Source organism: Cloeon dipterum, chromosome 1 (assembly GCF_949628265.1).
Source record: "Cloeon dipterum chromosome 1, ieCloDipt1.1, whole genome shotgun sequence".
NCBI classification, from domain to species: Eukaryota; Metazoa; Arthropoda; class Insecta; order Ephemeroptera; family Baetidae; genus Cloeon; species Cloeon dipterum.
Genome location: NC_088786.1, coordinates 27,305,106 through 27,326,314, shown reverse-complemented (window position 1 = coordinate 27,326,314; position 21,209 = coordinate 27,305,106). Strand labels below are relative to the sequence as shown.

Genomic DNA, 21,209 nt, shown 5'->3' with positions numbered 1-21,209 from the left:
ATCATTCAAATTTCAAACAAATGAACTAATTAAGCTAAATAGATAAAGGTTTTATGTATGGCCACGTGAGCTGGTAAAACGACTTCTTCACAACTAGTTTCTTTAGTTTTACTTCATAAAAAATCAATCAGCAAGTAAAATACGCGCGTGTAGTGTACAAACGTAAAACACAAGTAAAAAAGCGACATTTCCACACACAATTTTATAGTTAATCATCTATTTGAAGAATATCTTGGAAACTTTGAGTTTTCCTTGGTGGACAAGCAAACGTTTTTAGGAAATATCTTGAGTTTCGCATGATCATATCAACGCTGAAAATAACAGAGTAAAAATAATTTTCCAGTAAAAATTAGATAAGTTTATTACCGAATTTGAGGTGGGAGATGCTCTCCTTCGTAAAGCTTAACTCTGAAATCCAGAAACTCTTTCTTTGTGCAAAACATCTAAAAAATTATACAAAAAAGCTTTGTCAACAAGATTTTTTCAAATGTTCTTAATAAATATGTTCACCTGCGCGTGGGCGAGGAAGAAGCTTTTTGACTGATTGTAATTCACGTAAGGCAAATTCATGTAGCTCTCGTCTTCGCTCTCATGTTCTAGCCCCTTTTTAATGACCTCATAAGCAACATCGATCGCAGCAATATCAGCAAACCTTTCATTTTGTGATAGTTCCGAGTGTATCTTAATGAGATAAAAAATAAATTAATCTTTAAGAATTGTGAGAGAAACTCACATTAAAGTCAGCGAATCGACCATTTCCGAGATTGTATGATTTTTGGAATGAAAACTGTTGCTCGAGTTGTGTTGTCAGATCCTGGAATATATTTTCATTCTGTGTTGTGACAGCAGTGCTCCTTTTTCCATCTGCATTGTAGTCGATTCCTATGGATTTTTGCGTTTCAGAAATTGATAATTAAAGACAGTGAAGAATTTTTCACCAGTTGAATCGAAGTGATGAATAATTTCATGGGCGATTATGGTGCCTAAAATTCCCATGTTAATGTATTCTGGAGCACCTTGGATGTATTTATTAGCGATGAGACCTTGGGGAACCACTGAAAATTATTTCATTCAATATTAGGCTGTGTAAACTGATTTTTGCAGAAGTATTACAAACTGCATTCAATCCGTAAACTGCATTCGCATTGGTCAAAGTAGGAAGTGAAAAGTGACTCCAGCTGTGCAAAAAATTTAACTATTTAGTTTCTGGAAATCAAATCACGCAGTTATATTTACATTTGAGAAGGCTTATCCGGTTTTCTTCCCCGGTAGTCACTGTACATTCTCTGACGACGTCTCTTAAGCAAACGAATTGCCTTAGAGAAATAATCCTCTTCCAGATCTTTCTGCAAAGTCAGATTGATAAGGGAAACTTACGTTTACTGAGATAAAATCCATCCCTATACCTCCACAATGTATATCTCTGCCGTTTGTTTTCTATTACCACTAATCTCAATTCTCATGTTTTCCAATTTTTCTATCAGTTTGTCTTTCTCTGTTTCGTCCTTTATTTGTGGAGAGTGTCTGATCCTTGTTGCCAGCAGAGTCGTCTCTTTGTCGAACATTTCTCTCACCTAAAATAAAATCGCGAGATTTGGAAAGGTATGCAACCGGTTTAGCATTCGTGTCGAGCAGGTTGCAGTATTTGACTCCAATAATTGCAGTAGGACAGGAAAACAAAGTAACAAATCTAAACCTGTGCGTGGATCGTGGTCATGGCAGCAGAATCGAATTCTGAGAGATACAGAGAAGAGGCGGCGTCATCCATAAACCGTTGCGCAGCGAACGTGCAAAAGTTGGGCCGGTCGCAATTTCCCTTTGCGACGACGAAATCGGTGTAAAGCATGTGCCAAAACATTGCCAGTATGGCGTTGTACAAGGCCCTGATCATTACATTTTCAATATCATTTTAAATTTTTTATTATTTTTGGCTCACGTTTCGCCACTGTTGATGTCAAGTTGGTTGAAGAGTTCAGTAATGTAACTTTTAGAGTAAACTTGAATTGCTATTTTGTCATTGATCAATGTCGAATTATTCGCAGCGACTACTTTAGTCAACAGGGCGGTCCAGTTCAACTAGAATTATGATATGGCTACGAGTCTGTCGCAAAACGATATATTGATTTTTCCTACCATTGAGTATTGGTTCTGCAATTCGTTTATGGTAAACATTTCATAGCCTTTGCTGACTGCATCGATTCGAATGTTTGCCTCAGTGTATTGTGCCTGAATTTTATTTCATAAAGACCATGGTTAGAGCTAAAAAGTATTAATAGAATACCGAAGTGAGTATTTTTGAACGCAGAAGCTCCTCCACCCCAACTTTTGTGGCAGTCACCCATTCTGCAGCTTTACCTTGATCGTCGCTAAAAGCTCCAAACTCCCTCAGCGCTTTTCCAACACTATCAATGTAGCTTCCTTCATTGTTCTTCAACAAAAGTTTTAATCAACATATTTGTTATTCCAAATTAACGCTCAAACCTTGCATTCCGCGTATTTTTCGTATAAAGTGTCCGTTTTTACATTTTCATCCTCCGGTGGAGCGGTATCGGCAAAACAATGTCCTCCGTTAAAGTGACTGTTTGGGTAGAAAAAAGAATTGCGTGGCAGTGGCGGCACAACCTTGATAGAAAACGGAGCATCTCTCCCAGCTTCAGACACGTCAAGCAAAATGTCGAAAAGAGGCGCGCTTTATGGGGCTCGCGTCAGTAAATTTTTATTTTCAAGGTTTGCGAGAAATTTACCTGTTATATTGTAGCATTTTTGCAACGAGATCGGTGAGAGTCATGCTGTCCGCGTGACCGGATTCTAGAAATGTCCCAACGCTTTGAAGAATTGTCTTGGCTGGAAGCGCGTGGTCGATTATTAATTTTTTTGTATGTTTATGATAGATTATTTTTGTCTAATGGAGATTCATGGATTTGTCGCAGACGAGAGTTTAACCAAGTTTCTTGTGTTAGACAGCTGCTTCAATCGGCAATTGAAACCTCATCAGCGCTGCAAAATGTTTTTTGTTTTGTGTCGCCGCTAATGACGCTCCAATTGCCGAAACAGTTGCACAAAAACGTGAGTTAAAACAATATCTAATCTCCGTTCTTTTTTATGTTTTTTTTACTCGATAGACGACTAACGGACACTATAATGTTAAAAAAATAATTTAAAAAAACCTTTGTTAAGTCGTTTGTTGTAGTTGAAATCGTTTTCGTAATCAAGGCAGTCCTGGTAGAAGCTTTTGAAAAACCTGTGCTTAAGCGGCACGCTACTGTTTTGCATATCGACTTTCTTGATGGCCATTCTCAGCTTCTCATTCACCTGTGCGTCTGGATTTGGCTCGGCCAAATTTCTGCTTATTCTAAGCGAGCCACACGCGTACTCGTAGAAATCGTCGCATGGGTTCGCATCCACGTTCATCAGGCTGAGCTGTCGACTCGCAATTGTGCTACATAGTTGGCTTGGGCACCTGGAGTCTGCCAAATTTTATCATTCGCTCGTGTGTTTTTGGATTTTTTGCTATTATAGAATTTTTAATTAGCGCACACCTTAAATATTCACATTCACTTTTAAAATCAAAAGCGGCAATTAGTATATTAGGGGTTTATTAATTTAGTCTATACACCACAAGGTATTGCTAAGCAACGAGATGGTTTTATCACATTTTACGTATGATTAATTCAAGTTCAAGCAATTTATTATACGAGAGTCGATTTATGGTGGTGATTTTGTACCATGGTCCGAGTTTGACGTTTGGTCATCTTGCATTTTTGAAGTTGGCTCCGCTATAAAAATAGATTAATTTATAATTTACACTTTCGATTTAAACAAAACTCTCAAATTGAGGAGCTTAACGTACTGGACGCGCTGGAGACAGCGCTCGCGCTTAATATGGTTGAACTTGTTGTACTCGCGCTAACAGATGAATGCTTGCTAGTTTGGACTTGCTCTTTCGGTTCCACTGTGGCTATTTTATAAGAATAAAGCTGCAAAAATAAAGTATTTTTTTATAATAAAATACATACGTTCAGTAACTATGACAGATGATATAGTTGCTTCTGTTTTATCAGCAACAGAACTACTGCTGCTCTTTATTTCTTCTGTTGTTGTCTCAGCACCCAAGGTTGTTGCTTCCGAAACAGCATCAGCTATCTCTGTAATTTTTATTATTACTAATGATTTAGACAAGTACATGTACAGGCAAACCTTCATTCTTAGAAATTTTTGCACTGCCTTCTTCTGCAACATCAACATAATCGTCAACTATATATTAGATGCGAGAATTTAGCATTCTTCTCATTTTAATAAATTTTGTTTTTTACCGGGCTTTTCCGTGGAGGTGGTGGGCACAACCGAACTCTGGTGTGACAGAGTTGTGGTTTTTTCATCAACGTCTGTTGCCGTTACAGTTGGTTGTACTGCGCAGAATTTTACGTTAACTGCATCCGTATCATTTTTCAAATTTATCTTACCGGTTTCAAGCTGTGGAGGCACAGTAGACTTGCTCTTATGCCTTTTATGTGTATCGTCGTCACTCCTGCCTGCGATAAAGAAGTTTGTTATACATTCATGAAATATGCCTTAAACTGAAAATAAAAATTTTCGACTGGTTTATTTAGCCATCAACATACCGTGAAAATCCGGATCAGTAGTTTCTGAAAGTGGCATTTGCAGTAGGAGTTAATTGAATTTGCATTAAAAAATATTTATTTTATTCACTTACTTGGGGAAGGAAAACGATTGCCTTCAAATTTGTCAAATTCAGACCCATCCTGAAATATATTTAGAAATTTCAGTGATATTCGCGTCTTATAAGTTTTTAAAAAAGCATAAAAAGAATAGGAAAATTTTATCCAAAAAAGATGGTGAAAAAAATGGAAACTTTTGTGTATTAAAAAGATTTTGTTGGTAGATGCCTATGCGATGCACAATAGAGTGTCATTAAATGTTTTCAGGGCTGCGTTTTTTGCAAACTGTTAAAGTAATACTCAATTAATAGGCTTATATTCCAAATTACCCTTGAGGTTAAAATTGGAATTTAACCTCTTCACTTCAACAATAAGGAATAAATTTAAAGTATACCTCTCTAACATTTGTGTGTTCCTCTTTCATATATTTCCATGGAAAGGTGCAAGCGATGATGATAAGACAGATTGCCAAGAACGCTAGCATCGACGCCAGACACGCAGGGTACGAATAGTCCTTGTGCTGCCTTATTGACAGGCCCTCTTCAGGGCTTGAGTTGGCAATATGGTACGCACCCTTCCGCGGCATATCGCTTTGAGTATGCTCTCTCGTGGTTGACTGTCGCTTATTAACAATGCAGCAACCTAAACCGCAATACACAGGAAACCCACAATTTTATCAACCTTTCCAGCCGCACGTACCGTTTAAGTTTCTCTGTACGATATTGCTTACAAGGAAATTCAAATTTCTTGGATGGGAATTTCAAAGAATAAAGGATTTTGATAATCGTGTTTAAAAATTAACGGAAGTAAACAGGAATTTATAGTGTTAGATGAGGTTATTATATTTAAGATGTTTTTAAAGTGTTTAATATTTTCGCTAAAGAAAATAAATCCTTAGATGCGGAGTGAAAAATTTTTCATGATTTTATGGTCAGTGTGGAAATAATTAAAATAATTGTGAAGGGAAATTATTAAAAAAATCTGAGAAAAATTTTTGATTCGTGAAATTTATTTTCCTATTTACCATCTGGCATCAATGAAAAAAGATGATGCCAAATTAGGAAGTAAAGTAGGAATGAGAGAATGAATCCTCAGTAAGGTGGGGCTGCGAGATATAATAAAACTACGCTTGACGAGCAAGTGACGTGGTGTGTTTAATTACACAAGTTGGCACTATCACACCTCATATCTGCGTTATCAGCAAAGCATTCTCTCTATTTGGAGTAAGCCGGGATGAGCCTGATAAGGAGACCGTATGGGCGTGAATCTGGAGTTGCCAATCTACTCTTCTCTGCGCAACAGGTGCCTTGAGCGCTGTTTAATATTTGTTCCCATCGATTCCCTGATTTGTGCTAAACAAAAGTGAGCATTCAACATGCCGAGCATGGAAAGTGTTGGGTCAATTGTCATCAAGGTCGCCAAGTTGGTAAGTTTTCTTTTTAATTTTTAAGCTAGAAAGGTGTGTTCAACACCTTCTAGATTTTCGTAGCGTTTGAGTTTGGCGTGTGTTAGGAAAGATACGAGCCAATATTCCAATTGAAAAATATATTTCTGGTTTTAACAAGCAGGCAAATAATTGACTTTGTTATTGAACTGGTGAAATATTTGTTTGAATCCTACAAAATCCATCGATACTTTATTTTTTTATCTATTTAATTAATTTGAAAAAACCCTTAGTATAAAGTGCGGGATGTTTTGATCTATCCAGTCCACCGAAAGCTATATTTCGAATGTTTGGCAACCATTATTTCCGCCTTCGGAACATTTTCAAGGAACTTTTGATGACAACTGCGATGTATCATTTTGATGGTGCAGTCCGTCAGCCAGTGAGCCTGAGAATTTATCTTATCAGCTCGGCTGTGCGTGATGCAAGAAAAAGCAACTCTATATAGCTGATCGTGTGTCATTTAATAAATAATAGCAAATAGGGATTTCTCTCCAACACAATATTTCATCAACGCGATTATATATTTCACGATAGTTTAAAATCAATATCATTGAAATTTAAATTAATTCAAGCATTGACCAATTAATTTAATTGCATTTTTCCAACCAGGTTATGAACCTCATTATCCTGATCCTCTACAGGACAGGTTACGGAGGTCAATTCTTGGGTGTCGGCGGAACGTGGAACCTGAATGAAGAGAAAAATCCTGATGCTGAAATCGTGGCTTCAGGGGTCTTCGTTGGCTACTTTATTTACACATCTGTGGTTCTCATTTCCTTTTGCTTCGGAAACACACAACAAAAGAACACCCTAGCGGTAAATTATTTTATTCCAATATGCAGTCTTGATTTCGTTTTCAATTTTTAGGACGTACTGATGAACTTCATTGGCACCTTCATGTTCATTGCCGTCGGTGGAACAGCCTTGCACTACTGGAGTGGATACCAAAACGAGCACAAGTACCAAAGCATCTCAGCAGAGAAGCAAATCGGTTTGGCACTTGGAAGCCTTTGCGTCATTTCGGGAGCCGTTTACTTGTTAGACACCGTACTCTCGTTCATCCACTTTGCTAAGAAGGGAGATAAATACTAGGCTCCTACTTTTTCTCTAAAATTAACCTTCCAGGGTTTAATTTATTTAGAAGTTACGTTGAAAAATTTGCTGATCATATCATGAACGATTTTACAACTTGAGTCATAAATCATTGAGTTTATATTTGAAGCAACGAATGTTGTTAACTTCTTAATGTCTTTACTCTGTTTCTCTCTCCATAATCATCTTGGAACGCATTCAAGGTTTTCTGAAGCTATGCCAAAATATTTACATCCGTATATGTATACATATTCTCTAATTTTCGCATTTGCTGCAAATTAAACAGGATTTTGTACTACTTTTGGAGTAATAAAGTAATGAAATGTAACAATTTTATTTCGTTTTTCTAGTTGATGGCCTGTGAATAGATGCATTTAAAAGGCATTTTTAGGAAAGTGATACGCTTTTATTTTATTAAAATGGTACAATATTCCATATATATCTCACAGATTCTGCCCCGACGCAAATTGGCACTTGGTTAAAAACATTTTGGTTCCCCTGCATCCCAAAAGTCTTGCCTTGCATAAAAATATTTTACTTCCAAGATTACAATGAGAGATAAAGCGAGCTGCCAGCCAGACAACCATGTAAACCGATGAAAAACACGAGACCGTTTAACTTTACTCTGCCGGGCAGCTCTTTCAGCAGGCGCGTGCATTCACAGGTCAATGTGTGCACGCGCGACAATGTGTGTAAAAGCGAGCGCGTCCTCTCCGGTCCTGCCGCGGGTACCTCACTTCTTATCCTTTTGTTCTTTTGTTTCCTTTTCTTTCAGCACCTTGTGCAAATAGTGTAGCACGTAGTGCAGCACCAAATCGTAGCAGTACTTGTATTCCGTCTGCGGAAAATATAAATTAATGCCAACGAATAAATATTCCTCGATGTCTCGTGGCTGCAGTAAATTTTGGCTCAGTGTGTGTTTATTGACTCGGGGGCGCAACAAACCGACTCACCATGTTTTCAACGAGTTGAGGCCGGTGTCTGCGAACCGTTTTGACCGCCTGGAAAATGTCAACTTCGCCATGCTGAATAACCTGCTCGATGCAGGCGTTTGCCGCGCAGTAGACTCCGCACCTGCTCCGGCCGTCTCTGGAAATTAACGTTTTCGCAATAAGGAAAAATAACGCCTGACTCATCTGTATTCTGAATGGCCAGTGTTTACGATCGTATTAACACTTTAAACCACGTGGTTGGAGCGAGTGTGGAAACAATGGCATTCCAGACTGGTGCCAAGAAGACCAGAAATAACACCACTTTCTCTCCAAAGTTCTAAGGCACGCAAAGCATCCTAAAATTATGCTCCGGGTTATTGAACTTACGGTGACACAACGGCGACCGGTCCATAATCCGTTCTCTGCCGCCACCGCTCCACCATGTTCATCAGCTCGACCAGCGAGTTGGTTGAAGTGGGCACTTTGTGGCCCAGGGGCCAACACATCAGTTGATAAAGCTGAACCGTCCGCGGGGGTGCTTTCACACCGGCCATCAACTCAGTCAGTGACACGATCTGCAGATGGTTCACATCTCATTAGCAAAATTAAAAATAAATAAAACAAAAAAATAGGTCGAAAGAGCCAGTGTAGTAAAATGCTAAATTCTTTTCATCTATCAACTTTAAAGATTTAAAGGTAAAAAATGTAAACTAAATTTATTAGGAATAATTTTTATATTGACGCGTGTTTCATTGCATTTTAAAAGCAGATTTTTAACAATACGCACTTTAAAAATGTTAGCAAATGCCAAAACAATATTAATAAAAAATTAAAACTTCATTTTATAGCAATCATTAATTTGGTTTTTAAATCAAAAAATATAATCTTAATTACTTCGATTACTTCTAATTTTTCACACAGAGTAGAGCCATTCAGTTTTTCCTGAATTTACAAATTAATTTAAATGTTTGTGACATTTTATAATTTCTTTCCTGCAAGAAACGTTTGAAATGGCCCAGTTGCTCAGGATTTTATTTTCTTGACTACGTTTCGGTTTTTGGCTTGTGTATATTGAAGGCCAGACTTGACTTTGTGGTTTCCTGCTCGAGTGATTCATAAACGAAGAACTCGTTATATAGGTTTTCATGATTGGTGAAATAACAGCGTTCTTTCCTGCTCGCGATTGCACAACTTTTCCTTTATAAGTTTTATCAGATATGTTTTTTACTCAAACTGAATACAAAAAACCAAGCTTCCCAGATTTATTGATCCAGCTTCTTGAAACGTAATTTCTTTCTTTTTGCTCACCTTCTTGTTAATTCTGAAGATCCATGACTTGATATTGGAGTAGTGCTGGTGAGATATGTGGTCGATGGTGAACACTGGACCGTACTTCTTCGAGTGCCCAGGCCGACCCTCGGGCCAGAAAGTGGGAAATGTGTTTTGCTGCGTGAAAATAATAACAATAACTCACAGAATTTTACTCTCAAGTCTAAAAAAGACACGCACCATGCCGACGTCCGGTACACAGAGGACCACAACCGCGCTGCACTCATAATCGTAAACCAAGGACCAGAACTCGCCGACGGTGTTTTTCAAGGGCCACTCGGTGACAATGTACTCTCGAGGTTTTGTGTAGCCCTGAAACGTGAAAAAAATGCGGCTTTTTTACTCAGTCTGCGGCGTGCAGCAGCGGGGGAAGAATGCAAACGTGACTCTTTGAGCGAGAGGGTAAAAAAAGCGAATTTGCGCAGCACTCACGTCAACGAAAACGGCGTTGATGTAGTCTGTAAAGCTGTTTCCCTGGAAAGAGGTCAAGTAGGGTCTGAAATTATCGGCTGAAAGCAAACACGTGCGAAACAGCCGATTAATAACCCAACAAAGTAGCACAATTAGGGGGCGCTCGTTAAAACTGGCGATTAAGCCTAATTGCCGCGGTCGGATGAACACTCACGTGGGATAATGAGCACATCCCGGTTTTTGGCCCGGTTGTCACCTCGGTGGCCGCCGGCGCAGTCGCCGATGGTGAAGCGTGGCGTTTGTTTGCAAATTTGCTGTCGGCGAAACAGAGTAATTCAGCGAACTTTCAAGAGAGTGTGTGCAAAGACAGAGTAATGTGCCTTCAGCCGAGATTGGCCCAGTTCTCTGCACTACACAGTATATAATGCTTATTTACCGCGTACTCCCGCTGGTACTCGTTCTGCTTGGTGATCGGGTTCTTCACCGACTTTGCCCGCAGCCGCTGCGACAGCTCGGACACTGGAAACCACGAGTTGCCGCACACAACAAATTCTTCTAACGTGTCATACACAAATTTGTATTGATCCTGAAATCCATTTCAATTTTATATTTAGATTAGGTAAATATTTTTTTATATTTTTAAACAATATTCACTCTAGTATAATGGAAGTTATTAAAAAAATTCAACTATCAGTCTAGAAATGCAATTGATCTGGAATTGCTAATAATCTTAACTCTTATAAAAATTGAATTTTATCAACTCCAAACAAAATTCCATAGCGATTTTCTCCATTCTTACTATTGTCTCAATCAGTCCTTTTCTTGATTGCCTAAGTTTCTTGAGATATCCAAAAACGTCAAAACCATCCTCCTCTTCCATCAATTCCAAATTGGCGTCTATGGCAAGATAAACGCCTGATCGACCTCCGCCGTCACTGTCAATTTCAGCTTTGAGAACACCCCGTCGCAAAAAAAAAACTGTCAGGCCTTACTTGCAGTGAACGATCACAGGTCCATCACCACTTTCGACGTGGTGCTTTGCCACAGCCCTAACTCTCCTTCTAAACTCGAGAATGGCGTTGGAGAAGGGACACGAGTGCGAGTACCACTCTGTGTAGTGGAATTGCAACAAAACTCGTTCTTCCACCGGCTTGTCCTGGAATTAGAACTTAATTTTTTTATCAATCCTCGTGAAATCGACACTCACCGGTCCGAAGTTTCTTGAAATGTGAATTGTGCGGATTCTGAAGTTCGCCAGTTCCTCTTCTTGCGTGACCCTGATGGTGATGTCACCATAGGTTTCGCTTTTGGTCATTGACGCTGGCCAGTACTGCACGCACATCACCTGAGAAATGCATTTAAAAACGTTTCATCGATTGCGTTTCGCAAGTCTTTTGCCGATCTTACGCGGATAAAGTCAAAGGTTTTGGTGAGCATGACGATGCAGCTGGCGTGCTCCTGCCACACCAGCCGCCAAAAGTCGTACACTATCTCCTCCATCGGGCCTTGTGTCACAATGTACGCATTTGGTTTTAGCAAACTCTGCCAGAAGAAATAAAAAAAACAAATTGTTAAAAAAGGATAGAGACGATAAATATTTCACAATTTTTATTCCCCTGTTTGCGCAATTTTGCGGCTCCTCTCACGACACGCATCCGACCGAGAATCAAAGCCGGATTTAAGTACGCGGAATAAAGTATAGTAATCTGCCAAGGCGAGGAGCAGTCAAAAGGCTAATGAATCCGAAATGAGAAGCTTTGCCAGCGCGCGGACGGAGGAGATGAGAGGAAACGGCGAAATGTGCATCTGGCGGCCGTGGCCAGAGAGGATTACGCTCCGCTTACGTCAACATATGAAGCATTAATGTAGTCCGAGTCCGGCACACCCTCAATAGGGTCAAGGACGACTCTGTTGTAGTCATCTGAAATCACAAACTTAATTATGGAGGCTGCTCCGATGCGCAATATCAGGAGGCGCGCAATGTAATACGCCACTCGTGTGCATGCAGTAATGGGCTGCTACTCACATGGAATACATTTCTGGTTTTGATTTTTCACCCTGTTGCTCGCTTTTGTCGCGTGTCTACAGGAATGCACCTCAACTTTGCATGCAGACTGAAATATAATAAAGACAAATTAAAATAAAAATCTTAGTCAAACTTTTTTTCTTTTATTTTAAATTATAAAAAAAATTAAAGCAACTAGCTTGAATTAAAGGACAAGATTTGATCAATTTTTATTTGCCATCTTGGGTACAAAGAGTTTTTTATTTTATAACATACAATGGCTTAGATTGAACGGCCAATTAGCAGCACGAGAGCTTGCTTGAGCTACTCATCAAGGACGAGTCGTGCTGATTGGCTGTCGGATTGATCTTTGAAGGCCCTGTTTAACAATCGATCCCAAGAGCCAATATTTGCCTGTCTTGGTACTCACTTGGAATTCTACTTTGTACAGGACTGGGAACTTTCTGCGCTGCTCGCAGTGCTTGACATAGTTTTTCACTTCCACTGGTTTGCACGGGATCGCAGACATCACTCCATACTGCTCGGCTGAAACACAGAGTTTTGCCTAGGTGTAGCTCACAGTGGTCGATAAAAAAAGTGCAAAAACACATTTCAACTCCACACACATTATTATTCTCATATTCTCACAACCAAAGGCTATATCGGGAATTCGAATCTATTTATATTTCAATGCAGAGAAATAAAATAATATAAAATAGCAATTATTCTGGTTTTGAGGTACTAGCTTTACTGTAGCTTTCCACATCTGTATATAAAACGATATGTATAACACCTACATGCACTTTGACTCGTATAAACAACAATTTTAAGGAGGTCGAGAAATCGTTTCAAAAAATTTAATAAAATAATGAAACACATTGTAAAGATAGCAGAAAATCCTTTTGAAGAAGTTCCTTGAATGTTTAACATATATAAATAACTTCCAAAACAAAATTTATTTCCGTGCTCGGATTTTATAATCTTATATATAATATAGGCTTTTTAAATTGTAAACTACTCCATTTGAGCCCCTGCAAGCGTATAGGAAAGCAACTCGCGCAACATATGTTTCGCGCGGGTTGCATACTTTATCGACGCGCGGAAATTTTCAGCTGTTGCTCTCACTCACGTCAGGTTGTGTTTGTTCTGAGTGAGTGAGGAGCCGGCTACCGGGCGTCGGGAATTCAACCCGGTTGACCTTTTCATGGCTCCCCCGTGCGTCACCGGCGATTTTGAGCGTGGATCTGGCTCAAAACAACAATATACGCGAATTAAAAGAACGCCATCGCGTTCTCCGCTCTGGCGCCGCAAATCGACTGCGTAATTTCCTGCCGCTCGAAGAACGTCTTTCCTGCTATTAGTGTAGTCGTCGCTGTCAACCCGTTAATGTACATGCTAATGAATTTATGCGTCAAAACTGAAAATTTGCCAAGGCCAACATACGAATTTTGCCTGTGTTAATCTTCATTAGCTGCATGTGCGTCACGAGAGTGCATATTTTTCGGTCTCAATTTGTTGGACAATTACGAAATGAAAATAGTGTGCTCGGCTGGAGTCGTCGAACAGCACGCACGTGGCTCCTCTTCGTTCGCTAGTCCATCTAGTTTGCTTTTATACATGTTTGCCCTTGGATTCCTCGCTGGATGATATTGAGCTAGAGAGTTATGAGTTAATGAGCTCAAATTGCACGTGTTAAGTTTACAACTTGATGCGTAACAATATTGCTACAATTTACAATTAGATTCCGAAGTTAAGATATTCTAGTAGAATGAACTTGTTCAGAATTTTGCAAGGGTAACAGTTATTGCAGCTTGAAGTCAATGTTCTACTTTGCAAGGTTAAATTCAGTTTCGATCGAGCAGGCTTACATTCAAGTGTGGGTGAGAATAAATTATTAGTTTTGGAAAGCACCATTAACTCAAAAGAAAAATGTTTAATAGAGAAAACAGTTTTTATATTACAAAAAGTATCAGAAACAAATGGTTTCCACACTTTAGACCGCCTAAACTATTTATTTTGCAAATTAATATAACTTTCTAGCAGGACATTTATTTTGCTTAATGTTTTTCAGATTCCGAGAATATCAAAACTAGGTCGTCGTCCTCAATTCACAAATCAAAGTATTAACCAGGCCGATGCATCAACACCGCCAGGCGTGACTTGTCACCAGCTGCTTTTGATTTCTTTCAAGACTGTCGGAATCGTAAATTCGAGTCTGGCTCTCCAGCATTAGACGAAACCATTTCATATTATTTATTTACTCTCTGCCGCAGGCGTGGGCAGCAAACAAGCGAGGAATTCGAGGCCAAACCATTTGATTAGAACACTAGGTCTTGCTTGCGGGCAGCGTAGAATGCGGCGGCGCGCACCTCTGACAAAAACAACCCGCTAACCAACGCACTCGGACTCAAAGGCTCCTCTCTTGAGGAACCCAAAATAGACACAGCTCCCGAGCGCCGATGTTGAAACCAATCCGTCGCTCTGGCGAATTTTTACACTATTTTACTGCTTTTATTTGCAATACATCCGCCCGTTTTATGCATCATTTTTTCTTATGGCTCCACTCTAATGCTTACGAAAGAAGAATTTTTATAGCTCTGCCATCACATTTTTCACACATCTAGATCTTCTAAAGAAGATAAAATGATTTGATCACTACTCTTAATAATTTGTTTGCCACGCAGTTCCGAAGCTTCGATTATTTCAATTTGTTTTATCAAAACTAATTGTAGAAAGCTAGATTTTATTCACTCCCTCTTTGTAAACTACTATGTTTTCATGGCGGTGGATAAGCTAAGAAAATAAATAGCGACGAACTGTAAAAGTTGGCAAATTTTCACGAGGGGCACGAACCATGTTGCAAATAACAAGTTGCAAAAGTACGTTTACGTGCACAATGCCTCACGCGAGCGTTGTTTGCATTCGTTGGGCAACTATTTCGGTGGTTTGTTCCCCTCACGCGGAGGTCGGTGTGGCGGAAAAGCCGAGACGATGGACGGCCGCGTCGTCTGGCGCGAATGAATCAAAGGGCGCACCTCGCAGCTGGCCATAAATAAGGCCAGTTTTCTATCTCTCTCCACATCCTCCGGGGACAAAGAACGCGCAATTCTGCAACCCCCAGCAGAAGGATGCTGTAATCTTGTTGAGAATGGGAAGCTTGAGTCAGCACGTGGGCTGGGCAGTAGCGGTGGCAACATAAAACCGCCGAACGAAATTGCTTTTTGAGTGCTACTCGAGATTGCGTTTTAAGCTGATTTCGGTCCAATTTGAATTTTTCAAGACTCAAGTTGGACCACTTCTCGTAAAGCCTCGCCGTATTTGGAGATAGGGGATCGGTCCTTAAAAGCGTAAGAGGAACCGCTCACCCTTTGACACGGTGTCGTCGAACAAAGCGGAATGCGAAAAATCGACTTCCTTCTCGCGCACTCTCCGGGCGTGTGGGAAAATTTCAGGCCGTCGTTACGTAACCGCTGCAACAAACTCAATATCCACGAGCCAGCAGCAGCATTTTTAATTAAGCGAAGCGTGCGTTCCGCCCTTGACACTGTACAGATTAAGGCATGACTAATCAAGGCAAAACCGGCGGACGCGCTTAGCCAAAGCCCTGTTCTAACCCTCTCTAATTATCGAAATGCACCTTGTACGGAGAAATTATCATGCTACCGGCTGCGAAATGTGGAGCACAAATAGTTTTGATCGATGCGCTGCGCCTCTAATTAATTTTGCACGGAAACCGCAACGCTCCATCGGGCGTTACACTAGCCTTTCGCCATTTGCTCTAGCAAAATCAACTAGCTTTAATGAGGTTTCTGCTTTCAATTAGCCTGTTTCTGCTTCACACATGCAATGCACCTATGTGACACAGTTCAAATGCTGGAGTTGAAGCTTTTCGGATTATATAGATGAATGATTCTTCAAATTAAATTTAGTAATCAAATTCTAACCCATTTCAACGCACGTTTGTATCGGTTTCTCTGCACAGTATTAGTTATTTTATTTACTAGAAGTGTCGCCCCTTTCTCAAATACTATTGATTATTCTTTGACTGTTATACATTAATGCTCTATTATAATTTTTAGCACAAATATCAGTGTAAAAGTTACATTTTTACATCTCAATCACAGTAATTTAGTGGACTTTTATCATTATTTAAGTAGTTTATTTGAAATTGAAACAATAGCAATTCAAATTGTTTATGCTGTGCTTCTAATTTGAGGAAAAAAATTTAAATCCTACTTGACACATAGAGATAGGATCCTTTACTTCGGCTCTGTGACCCATTTTCTGGAAGGCTTTGCTTGTCGAGTGTCTCTCTGAATCAAGATGTGCCTTTTTATGCGGATTGGTGACGAGCATTTTTTATTGCCAAAATCAGTGGCTGGAAACTGCTGACGACTCGTGCGTCTAATACGAGACCACGGACTATCTGGTCGCGTGTGCTGTGTAATCTGCGAAAAGGAAGCGGCCGTCCATCACTCATCAAGAGACAGACGAGATGGAGCGTCCTGAAATAAAGTGCGCGCGCGGTCAACCCCTTTTGGCTCTATTTCTGTGGTGGCCTCTGTTCGTTGAACCAAATTATATTTTCGCAACCATCTCTCTCCAGACATTCATCGCGGGGGATGACGCACAAGGGAAAAGTAAGCCGAGTGGAATGCAAACATTATCGTTCCCCGCATTGGCTCGCGGAATGCCACGAGAGAGAGTTTGCCAATGGGCCTATCACCAGCAGCTGACTGCTGCAAATTTAGCGTTTGCGTATGCCACGTCAATGTATGAATGGAGCAGCTGCCTTTGTTGGCTGTTTTGGCAGGTTTGTTCATTTGCGAACGACACGCATTTCAACATTGGCGCAACGGAACTGTAAACCCGGAAAATATTTTATACCTCCTGACAAAACATTAAACTGATATTTATTGATACCTTAATTTATTTGAACCAACATTTCCCCGTTCGCTTAAACTCTGAAAATTGTAATATTTTCATGGCTGAATGACATAAAAATACATTTTTTTTCTCATTTAAGCTAGAGAAGGATATTGCATTATTTGCTCGGTTTTTACGAATATTTTCCCCACTTAAATCAAAATTTACAATTATGAGATAAACCTCCAGGGTCCAGGATAACAAGCCATGCAAATTTCTAGGAGAAAAGCTATTCATTTGTTTATGTTGCTTGGTTTTAGCAGAAAAGGTGCATTATTCATCATGCAAAATGGCTGGCATAAGTGAAATCTATAGAAACCACGCAGCAATCAAAGTAGCCACCCAACCAGATCATGATTTTTCTTTGCAATTTAATTCTTTGATCTTTTTTCAAGCTCAAAATATTTCAATAGTTCCTATATTAATTTTTTCACATCCTCATCTCAAGTCTTAATAAGAGCACAAGGTCATAAACTGCGTATCTGTGGCTCTTCCATTTGTCTGTTGCGCTACTCACTGTTTTGCATGCATAATTGCAACGAATACGAACGTGCGGCTCACATGTAAATGGCCGTGGGTTGGATGGTGCTCTCTTTTTATTGATTTTGCGCTTTCGTGCATTACCATTTATATTCTATTTCTGCTGCCTTTGGTGAAAAACAGATGCGCTGGCTTCTGCACATTCTTCACACAAAGTGGTGTCCGCCGCCAGCGTCGGCGGAGATGCCCCAATTAAGGTTTCAACACGGGCGTGCACTCGCGGCTTTTCACAGCAGCAGTGATCTAATCATGGAAAGTAACAACGCCGCCGCGCCTTGCTCCTCAACGGATATAATTGATTGAATTTCTCAGGGGGTGTTATTACTTCGCGGATGATTCCGACGGACATAAATCTTTAAAAGGAGCTTCCAACAATCTGTCTCTGCAGTACCAGGGTTATTTATTATGAAATGTGCGGCAAGATGTTCCAGATCTTCTCTCCAGAGGCTCATTCTTTTATCATGCATGAATGTGAAAAGAGGAAGAGAAAGAGAAAGAGAAAGAAGGTCTTTGAGCACAGTAATGATTAACTTCACCCCCATTTGTATATGCGTCAAGTCAAAAGAGGAACTTGTACCTTCTTGCATGAAATTAGTTACCCGTCTCCATGTCCATGGATGCTGTAAACTTGACATGATAAAAGCGCAGCACTTTAGTCAAGAAAGTTTGTTTTCAGTTATATTATTATATTCTATACCTCAGCAAAAACTATAGGATAAAAATGCTCTTGGTGATACTATATATCCTTGCTATTTTGCCACCATTAATTTTTCTATCTCCAGCAAATGCTATCAAAACGAAATAGTCTTGACCTCACGACTTTATTGCGATAAAAAAATGACGAGCATATATGGAGGAGGATTTGTATACAAAAAAACCTGTTTGATCTAGTAGATTCTCCTTGCCAGAGAAAGTGAACAAAAAATCATATAGAACTATAGCTTTTAAGATCTTACAGATTGATGCGGAGTTTAACGACACGCTCGCGATGGTCAACAAAAATTGGAAATTGGTTCAATTTTGTAATATACATTTTATGTTATAGGCATGTCACAGATTCCATTATACCTGTATGTATTCTGTGTAAAAATAAGAGAAGTGTACTATTTTCAAGCGACAAATAGACCGTATTTGTCAATTTTGCGATAAGAATATTAGATTTTCTACCACTTTTGAGTTGTTAAAACAATAATATTAGTCTTCAAGCTAGCAAGATTGAGTTTGTCAAACAATTATTTTGAAACATTCAAAATTCAAGAAAAATAATATCGTTCAAGTTGAGATTAGCGTTAATACTACAAATTGACCAGTCCTTTGACATTATCTCCATGAAAAATTAAAGCATTTTTTTCTTTTTAGAACCTCATCCGCACAGCAATTCCCGTGGGCTACGTATAAGCTCACTGGGTCCTAGGTCCCAATAACACCGCTGAGCGGATAAAATTATGCCTGAGTGGTCCGAGTGGCCGCAAAAGGAGCTTTGGCCCAATGTGGCCACCTTTTCGCCTCCCCGCACCAAGGTCTTTAATTGTTTGAAGTTGCAATATCATTGAAAGGTATAAATAATTTCTAATTCATTAAAGCTCCAAAAATACTGGTCCATTCAGTAGTTAAAATGTTGTATATTTATTCCCTTTCAAAAATTCATTTAAAAGGTAATTAAAACCCGATCTTCTTTTGCGTGTAGTCAACATTTTCAAAAAATATTTGCGCTTGATAAATGTAGAAAGAGTGCAGTTTATTTGATTAGATTAGATAGAGCATTTTATTTTCTTAGGAGTCAATATTTACAGGATGACTCATTAAAATACGTCAAATAATACTTTTAGCAAAAGCCCTTTATGTGCAGAGCCGCCAACATATTTATGGCATATTTAAGGCACTTTTACGCTACAATTTCAAACTCAATCCTGCTTTTGTACATTCTGCTCTTAAAATTATTTCTTGTAGTGTGCTGAAAACCAAAGTCGGTTTGGCTAATCGCCGTAGAAATGTGTGGAAAACAATTTTTTAAATAAAATAGTCTTTGCTGGCCATTCTTCAGCGATTGGCTGGACTAATTTTTGTTTTCATCATATCAAAAGATATCTTAAAAGCAGAAAGCATGGCAGCAGGATTAAATCTTAAATTGCAGTGGAAAGATAATTAAAATCTGAAGTAATTCAAAACTAAAACTCAAATGTTAATATATAAAATCACAGACACCTTTGCTATTGTTATTTCAACACTACATATAGGCTTAATTCAGGAAATACTTGGAAGACATCCTGAATCACTAGTTCCTGCTTACCAATTAAAAAAGTTGTAGTTTTTAGGCGGATGTACAATCAAAGAGTTTTAGAACGAAAAACTGAACCTTTTTCCTACATAAAACATTTTCCTACACTTTGTGCCCCTTGTTTAAATTTGTTTTATGAGGTTCTACTGAGAGTATAGAAGCAGCTTTCAGCGTCGAAACAGCTTCTGTCACGCATTAAATTATACTTGCCATGAAAGGAGTTGGGCTCTTAGCGCACATTTTAGGAACTAATTATAAAGTACGTGAACTCAGACGCGCAGTAATGCTTTCAGTCTTTGATCTTTTTAATATTAAATTTCGCACTATCGTAACTTTCAAATTAAATTGTCAAGCTTCTGGAGCACCCAATAATTTAAAAGCCCCCAAGAATAAAAAAATTATATTCTTTAAAATATTCCTAGCATTTTTAGAATCGGGATCATAGGGCTTTCTCACACTCAGGCACACGAGAGGAAAGTAGAAAATGGTTTTGATAATTACATTTGCTCTCACCAATGGAAATGAGCCCCGAATTGAGCATGGACAGCTTGATGGTGTTGGGGATGGAGACGAGCGACGTGCTGCCCTTGTGCAAAAGCTTCTTTTTCGGCTTCTCAAGCTCCTGGGCGCGCGTGCTCGACTTTGATCTGTGTTTGTGGCCGCTGCGGTGCGAATGGGCTGAGGCCGTGGCCGCCATCGAAGTGGCGTGGCTGGACATGCTGGACGCTCGCGTCCCACCGACCGACTCACTCGCGATCTCGCTTGCTACTGGATCAAGCAGCAGCAGCCCGGCGGCGCGCGAGACCCAGAGGGATGCGGCCCCACCGAGCACGCGCCTCCGCGGCCGCTATTTCGGGACGTCAGAATTAATTCTGGATGGCCAACGCATTTGCTCGGTCTCACACCCAGGACGCACAGACACACTCTCTACACGACCTTTTTCTTGCGTTTTCCTTTTTTCAGGGATGATTTTTATCTGTAGATCAAGAGACCATTTAATTTTATTTTGTAAGATGTATTACTCAGCTTCCATTTTAACCTATCACCTCGTTTTCCCCAGCATCTTTTCATAACCAAAAGACAAAAATAATAAATAGCAAGCAAGTTCTTAAGGCGTTTAATTTTTGAAAAATAGAAACAAGGTCCGAAAAATTACTGAACATTTTAATTAAATATTAACCACAAATATTTTCAATTTCTGCAGTAACAAATCATATGAATGTATTATATTTAACTGAACAATAAATATTTTTTACTCTCTCTTTCGACTGTTTTCTCACTTAAAAAGTAGATAATATTATTAACCTTTTAATTTGCCTTTCAACTCAGTACGAAAAACAGTACTTATTATGTATCAAAATACCCAAACTAGAAAATTCTTTATAGAAATATTTTCTTAACCACTTGAAACAGGCAGAAGTCATTCTCTTATCTATGTGGATGCTTTGTCATAATTGAAAGGAGTATTCTTATGATAAAGGTGCTGATAAAGACTTGGTAACAGCCCTTGTTTGAAGAAGAATTAAAATCACAATTTTATTTCTTTTTTAATAAAACAGATTAAAAACAG

The 21,209-nt window shown here is 39.3% G+C and overlaps 3 protein-coding genes across 6 annotated transcripts; 1 reads left to right on the top strand and 2 right to left on the bottom strand.

The window, feature by feature from the left end:
- Positions 1 to 92: 92 nt before the first annotated feature.
- On the bottom strand, positions 93 to 5,374 carry LOC135935627 (endothelin-converting enzyme homolog). Of its 3 annotated transcripts, none has more exons than XM_065478112.1 (24): positions 5,083 to 5,374; positions 4,715 to 4,763; positions 4,623 to 4,646; positions 4,464 to 4,532; positions 4,314 to 4,409; positions 4,198 to 4,254; positions 4,017 to 4,145; positions 3,851 to 3,958; positions 3,726 to 3,776; positions 3,168 to 3,467; positions 2,745 to 2,844; positions 2,482 to 2,689; positions 2,282 to 2,428; positions 2,134 to 2,226; positions 1,937 to 2,076; positions 1,697 to 1,883; positions 1,407 to 1,574; positions 1,237 to 1,346; positions 1,114 to 1,178; positions 939 to 1,055; positions 734 to 882; positions 511 to 681; positions 367 to 443; positions 93 to 311 (listed from the first exon to the last, which is right to left on the bottom strand). In XM_065478112.1, exons 1-24 carry the CDS (start codon positions 5,263 to 5,265, stop codon positions 209 to 211), a joined length of 2,901 nt encoding a protein of 966 aa, XP_065334184.1. In that variant the 5' UTR covers positions 5,266 to 5,374; the 3' UTR covers positions 93 to 208. The 3 variants fall into 3 exon arrangements, with proteins under 3 accessions (XP_065334184.1, XP_065334192.1, XP_065334176.1); XM_065478120.1 differs by having other exon boundaries at positions 4,198 to 4,230; positions 5,074 to 5,373; XM_065478104.1 differs by having other exon boundaries at positions 5,074 to 5,371.
- Positions 5,375 to 5,944: 570 nt separating this feature from the next.
- Positions 5,945 to 7,550, top strand: Ssk (Snakeskin). Its single transcript, XM_065486210.1, has 3 exons — positions 5,945 to 6,105; positions 6,736 to 6,942; positions 6,994 to 7,550. The coding sequence occupies exons 1-3, from the start codon at positions 6,055 to 6,057 to the stop codon at positions 7,216 to 7,218; spliced, it is 483 nt and encodes a 160-aa protein (XP_065342282.1). The 5' UTR covers positions 5,945 to 6,054; the 3' UTR covers positions 7,219 to 7,550.
- Positions 7,551 to 7,602: 52 nt separating this feature from the next.
- Ptp36E (protein tyrosine phosphatase 36E) lies at positions 7,603 to 20,421 on the bottom strand. 2 transcript variants are annotated; one of them, XM_065486189.1, is made up of 16 exons: positions 20,141 to 20,421; positions 12,326 to 12,441; positions 11,917 to 12,004; positions 11,735 to 11,811; positions 11,298 to 11,432; positions 11,098 to 11,235; positions 10,883 to 11,046; positions 10,690 to 10,825; positions 10,327 to 10,476; positions 10,105 to 10,204; positions 9,912 to 9,988; positions 9,660 to 9,791; positions 9,459 to 9,596; positions 8,538 to 8,725; positions 8,172 to 8,307; positions 7,603 to 8,056 (listed from the first exon to the last, which is right to left on the bottom strand). In XM_065486189.1, the coding sequence occupies exons 1-16, from the start codon at positions 20,355 to 20,357 to the stop codon at positions 7,952 to 7,954; spliced, it is 2,097 nt and encodes a 698-aa protein (XP_065342261.1). In that variant the 5' UTR covers positions 20,358 to 20,421; the 3' UTR covers positions 7,603 to 7,951. The 2 variants fall into 2 exon arrangements, with proteins under 2 accessions (XP_065342261.1, XP_065342268.1); XM_065486196.1 differs by having other exon boundaries at positions 20,153 to 20,421.
- Positions 20,422 to 21,209: the final 788 nt, after the last annotated feature.